The sequence below is a fragment of the Psittacula echo genome (genome assembly GCF_963264785.1).
Source record: "Psittacula echo genome assembly, chromosome: 12".
Classification (NCBI taxonomy): domain Eukaryota; kingdom Metazoa; phylum Chordata; class Aves; order Psittaciformes; family Psittacidae; genus Psittacula; species Psittacula echo.
In genome coordinates, this window is record NC_137747.1 from 2,940,760 (window position 1) to 2,946,759 (window position 6,000).

General features: G+C 39.8%; 1 protein-coding gene across 1 annotated transcript in view; it reads left to right on the forward strand.

The window, feature by feature from the left end:
* ATP9A (ATPase phospholipid transporting 9A (putative)) overlaps window positions 1-5,484 on the forward strand; it is a gene marked incomplete at its 3' end in the record, with an annotated part of 58,428 nt that extends 52,944 nt beyond the window's left edge. Inside the window, exons 24-28 of the mRNA XM_080627989.1 lie at window positions 316-380; window positions 1,184-1,292; window positions 2,553-2,610; window positions 4,363-4,566; window positions 5,348-5,484. Of these exons, the coding sequence (XP_080484115.1) occupies window positions 316-380; window positions 1,184-1,292; window positions 2,553-2,610; window positions 4,363-4,566; window positions 5,348-5,484 (573 nt within the window). The remainder of the gene's footprint in view (window positions 1-315; window positions 381-1,183; window positions 1,293-2,552; window positions 2,611-4,362; window positions 4,567-5,347) is intronic.
* Window positions 5,485-6,000: the final 516 nt, after the last annotated feature.

A 6,000-nucleotide genomic window follows, 5' to 3' on the forward strand; every position in this document is an offset into this window, starting at 1 on the left:
TTGTGAAGGCATTATCCAAGCATAAATAAGTACACACCTGTTCTTCACAACATCTGGATCAAACCAGTGGTCTGTGGAGGAAACTCTTACATTACAAGAAGTTTTCCAAGTCCAGCACTCCAGTGTTTGCTATTAAACATCACTTTCATGCAAGGTTTGTGTAGGTATAAAAAGGGTTGATATTACATTCTTCTGTCTTCATTTCAGGAATTTGGAGAGTCTGCTGCAAGTGTGTTCCAGTTTGAACAGAGTATATTTTTAAGCTGTTACTGCAATATCTTAATGCCTGAAAACCTTATTTCTTTTATTTTCTAGGCTGTTTTCTCATCAGTATTTTACTTTGCTTCAGTTCCTCTCTATCAAGGCTTTCTCATCATTGGGTAAGAGCTCACTTTTTACTACTAGTGTGGAAAACCTGTGCATAATGAATAGATTTGGGCTAATTAATATGCAGAGCATGCACATCTCCACTGTGCATGTTTCACAGCACTGCTTTAGATGATGCATTTATTTAGATGATCCGTGTCCCCCTAACACTCCTCTGCACTGAGCAAAGCCACTGCGGCAGTTCTAGAAAGCTTTCCGCAAGGACAGTTGGTCACATTCAGAACGTGAGAAGCAAGCCATCCTTCTGGAGCTGTTCCCTTGATCCTACTAAAAAGCAGAGGGGCAGTCATTGTGCTTTGGTGCCTGCACAGCAATAAGAGCCAGTGCCCAACTCCTCACAGTGTCAGAAGCAGAGAACAACCCAAACTTTTCAAGAGGAGGAATGAGTTCCTGTCTAAGATATACTGGGATTACGCTTGTAATCCTATGGCTTTACATTTTTGAGTACATAATTAAAAAAACAAACATCAAATTCATCTCCATTTCCCCTGATGCAAACAGGATCAAGCCTGAAGTGTAGAGCAAACTTTGGGGTTTGGACAGGCCTGTCCTTGGCTCTATCAACACCAGTTGTAATACTTGAACCAATCGTCTGTGTATGAGGGTTTCTAATCAAAAGCCATTCAAAAAGTAAATCCTGCAGGTTTTGCCTACATGCAAAACTCCATTTGCAAGTTTTTATAACATGTATGTCATTTGGCACTTCAAGAATATTGTATTTCCTTTCTGAATGCTTGTATTTCTGTTTGCGCATCTACGCCTTAGATAATTTACTGGTCTTCTACCTTCTTGCCAGGTACTCCACAATTTACACCATGTTTCCAGTGTTTTCTCTAGTCCTGGACAAGGATGTTAAATCTGAAGTTGCAATGTTGTACCCAGAGCTCTACAAGGATCTTCTTAAGGTGCGGGAGACTTCTGTTTGTCTGTTTCAGTTTAAGGCAAGATCTTCACCTTGATTTGAAACTCTTTGAATGTGTAAAGTCAAATATATTACCAATAGATACGGAACCTTATCATGTGTTTTCAAGCAAAATTGTTTTAAAGGCAAATTTGAATCAAGAGATACAACCAGATTTCCTGGCAGTTTGTTATTGAATGCTACATGAAATGCAATTTATTAAAAACGGCTGGGGAAATAGAATTTCCATTCTGTGGGAAATTCTAAGGATTTAATATTACTGATTTGTTCCAAAATAAAGGGGAAAGAGAAATTGTTGGGGATTTGGCACTATCCTGAAGCCAGAAAAGGAGGTGGGGAGGAGGGATATGCACACTTGGAGGGAGGAGGTTATCACATAGTTTTTTGAATAGAAGTTTGTCTTGTGGATGATCTAAAGGGACCTGAAGGTTTGGTTGCTGTGGCATTTTTGTAGCTTTATTGTGAAAGTTGGGTCCTTCTCATTAAAGAAAGAAAACTTAATTTGATATTTACCATGGAAATATCAGGAAGGTAAATCCTGTCTTAGGTTCCTTTTGTTATCTTTAATTGTTCTTTTCTCTCCTGGAAAACATTGTGAATAACTGGGGTATGCAGACTGGCAACATCCTTCTTAACAGAAGGAAGGGGTGGACTGAGTCTTCAACAGATCCTTTCCCTCAAGGATTTTTGTTAAACAGATACTCTCAAAAGCAAAGCCTGTTTTTCCAACAGCCTGAATAAGTCTCCATCTGGTTTCACTTGTGTGTTGTCTCTTATGTCATAAACCACTAATTCTCCAACCATCCTTAGGCCTGGTCTAAACATAGGGGGGTTTTGTGCTGGTATAGCTGTGTTGGCTGGAGATGCTTTTTTTTAAAGAAAAAAACCTATCTGCCTTCAAGATGATGATGATTTGTGTGTGTCTAGAAATATAATATTAATATATTCATATATATGTGTATACACACATCCTATATTTCATAGTACAATGACTAAACTCACGAGACTCTTGGCATTGAATTAATTGTGTGTGCAGTAAGGGCGAGATTGTACTGTGCTATGCAAGCAGTGAGTTTCCATAGTCCCAGGCCTCCTTCATCCATTGTGAAAAATGAGAGTAAAGACACAGTACCTCAGGGCTGGTTGGTTCTCTTTTGTCAGTTGCTGAGTTAATCTGTAAATGAATGTTCATAAGAGAAAACCCCAATGGAGCTTTGTCTTTTTTTTCTTCTTTCCCCCCCAGGGACGACCATTATCATACAAAACTTTTTTAATATGGGTCTTAATAAGCATCTATCAAGGTAAGAAATCAACTTCTGCTTGTGCCTTCAGATGTTTTAATGAGTACAGAATATCTGATTTCTTTGTATTGCAGGAAGTGAAGTAAAGCATGAAGTGAATTTAGCAATTCATCCTTGGGTTAATGAATATATATTTTTGTCTCAGAAAATCTTGGTAGCATTACCAAAGGAAGGAATTATCTAAAACTAAATATTGGCAGCAACTGGACAACCCTATCGTAGGCAGCGATGTAGACGTTCAAAGCATTGTGCCTCCTCCCATTAGGACCATCCTTTGTAATTCTGTGCATGTTCCTTTGGGTGCTTTAATTGCTCCATTGGTAGAGTAGAGCCTGTGACCAGCAAGTCATGCAAGTCAGCATGCAAAGTACAGGATCTGTAGCTTTGTGTATTTTTATCTAAACCCTGTGTAATAGAAGTGGCAAGAGCTCTAGCAGGTCATTTCTTTTATCATTTTTTATATCAAGTAATGTCAAAGCCAAATACTTCCTATAAGTATTAATCAGGGAATTACGGAAAACATGTGAATAACATGGAGCTATAAAGCTAAAATGGTGATATGATTCTGTGACAATATTTCTTGTTTTCCAAAACTTCTTTATGAAGAAGAGTCAGAATAAATGTGCCAAAATAAGCAGATAATTCTTACTGATTTAATGGATACAACCATGCTCAGTAGGGAGTGAATCCAAGAATATGAAACCTCTGTTAGCAGTATTTTCTGAAACCTAATGTGGTAGAAGCCTGCAACACAGGGATAATGGTCTTCTGGTGCTGTATAAATATGATGGCAAAGCCAAGGCATTTATAGAAAACTCACAAGCGGTGGAAAGCTAAAGCCAGAGGGTGATGCATTGAGGGGAAAGATTTCTTCTAGAGCTAAGACCACTATCTGGTTACGATATTTGGTTAAAGTGACTTCATTTCTGATGTGCTAAATAACTAGAAAACAGCAGGCCAAACAATTGGGCTAGTTGCTAGCAGAGATGAGCCTGACCGAAAACTTGAGCAGTCCTAAACTTTGGAAAGTTCACAGCTGGATTTGAACTTTGTGGCTCAGGCTCTGGTCACTTGCAGGTTTTCCCTTCCGAAGCAAGCCTGGTGTGATGGATGTTGGTGCGGATTACTCATGCTGCTAACATGAGTTATTTGCGCAGGTGGCTCTGCGGAGCGTTGTGAGCATTCCCTGGCCAGCCAGAATAGGAGCACGAAACAATGCATCATTAACAGTGCTTTAATATGTACTCCTTTTAGGGGGAAGTGTAAAGGGGAGAAATCTTGGCCAAAGTAGTGCAAAGAGAGGCTAACTTGTATCCACTGAGCTTTTCAACACCTTGCTTCCATCTGGGCACTGAGGCAATGCAATAGAAGTATTTTAGAAGTATTTAATATCTTTTAGCTTCTGAGTAGTGACCAACTGCTTTTCTGCGAGAAAGATAGAGTTTTGGGATGTTAGAAATCTGCAGCTGCCAAAATAAGCGTGTATTAATTTCCTATCTCCATGTGTCTGTGAATATGATAGACTGTTATAAAAGTCTGAGCACCTCTGCTGTAACTTTTCCCTGTCTTCTCATCAGTTCTGTCTCCTAAATAGTAACTGATTTGTTGTCATTACATTAATCAGGTTTCATGAAAAACAGTCTCAAGACATGTCTATGTTTCAGCCTTTCCAAGACCTAAGGGTTTTACAGAGGGCTTTAGAGCTTAAACTGGTGTTTGAATAAAATACCCAAATGTTCCATTCCCTTGCAGGCAGCATCATCATGTATGGAGCACTCCTCCTCTTTGAATCTGAATTTGTCCATATTGTTGCCATTTCCTTCACTTCCTTGATTCTCACCGAGTTATTGATGGTGGCGTTGACGATCCAAACGTGGCACTGGCTCATGATAGTGGCTGAGCTGCTTAGTCTCTCCTGCTACATAGCTTCTCTGGTCTTCCTACATGAGTTTATCGGTAAGCTTAAATGCCTTTTCTCTAATCAGTTAGTTTATAACCTGAATAGTAACAGGACTGTAAGCAGCTGAGTGAGCTCAAAGGCTGATTATGAAGCCAAAATAATTACAATGACAGTATTTCAGACCTGAGTGAGCTGCGTTATTTGAATGCTCCTTACAGGCATTTTATGGTTTCTTCTCACAGCAAAATGCTAGAGGAGGTAAAGCTGGTCGGTAGAGTGTGTGCTGCCCAGTGGATGTCACCTGTACTTTCAAAGCTCCACCACATATCAGCTGTGTTCTTTAGTTCCATAAGGAAACTGAACTTAGGACTACAGATTGAAACCTCTTTTGGTTTGAAAGATCTCATCTTTTAACTGGGTGAAGGAGCTGCCCTTCCTCATTGGGGCCTCTCTCCTGTGGCTTCAGTTGTTGCTTGGTGGAGTTTTTTAGTTGCCTGAAATAGAGCTAATCCTTTTCCCTGGCTAAAGGAAAAGGGTGACAAATTCCAGCTTCCCCCAGTAGCTGTCTAGTTACAAATATCAGATCCATAGGGTTTCTTCCAGTATTCATGCAGGAACCACAAGATGTCACTGCGTCTTCCATAAAGCTCTTTGCTAACACTGAACACAATGAGGATAACTTTGCAGTGGGCTAGTTCTGCATCCCTTGCATATGGGTATACCAGCTTTATTTTGAATAATGCTTCAACTATCTTTGCAAAGATTCTGAGGTATTATAACCTATTCCCAGGATGTACTTCCCATCTTCATTGACTCTGTGCTCTTCTCTTTATACAGATGTTTACTTCATTGCGACTTTGTCGTTCCTGTGGAAAGTCACAGTCATCACTCTGGTGAGCTGTCTTCCCCTCTACGTCCTCAAGTACCTGAGACGAAGGTTTTCTCCCCCCAGCTATTCGAAGCTCACGTCTTAGGGCTGCTGTCCTTGCACACCAGAGACAAATATTGCACATGGCTGAGAGACAAGATCATGTAGTTGTTACTATAATGAATACGTCTGATATTTGCATAAGGATCATGTGGTAATCTCTATTACATGCTGCTTTATTGAAAAAGACTTCACAACTGCTGTGAATGGAAACCTAATGATAAAAGGGAGTTTTCTGAGGGTGGAAACACTTGTTAGTTCATCCAGTCCTTACTGCTTTTGTTCAACCTAACTGGGGTCAAATGCATGTAACTGTGATGACGATGGGCTTCTCATGCGTGGTTAAAAGTATCTGAAAGCTGCTACCTGACCTTGGAATTCACATTTGAGAAACTTGTTCCTTTTTTAAGTATCTGTGCTGTTCCTTGCATTGTGTTATGTTCTTTTATATTATTTATCTTTTCGGTTCAAGTAGTTACATTCTTCTTACATCTTGGAAATCCCTTAATGTAGGTGACGCACTATACTGCTGACAGCTGATTCCTGATTTATGGCATGCTGT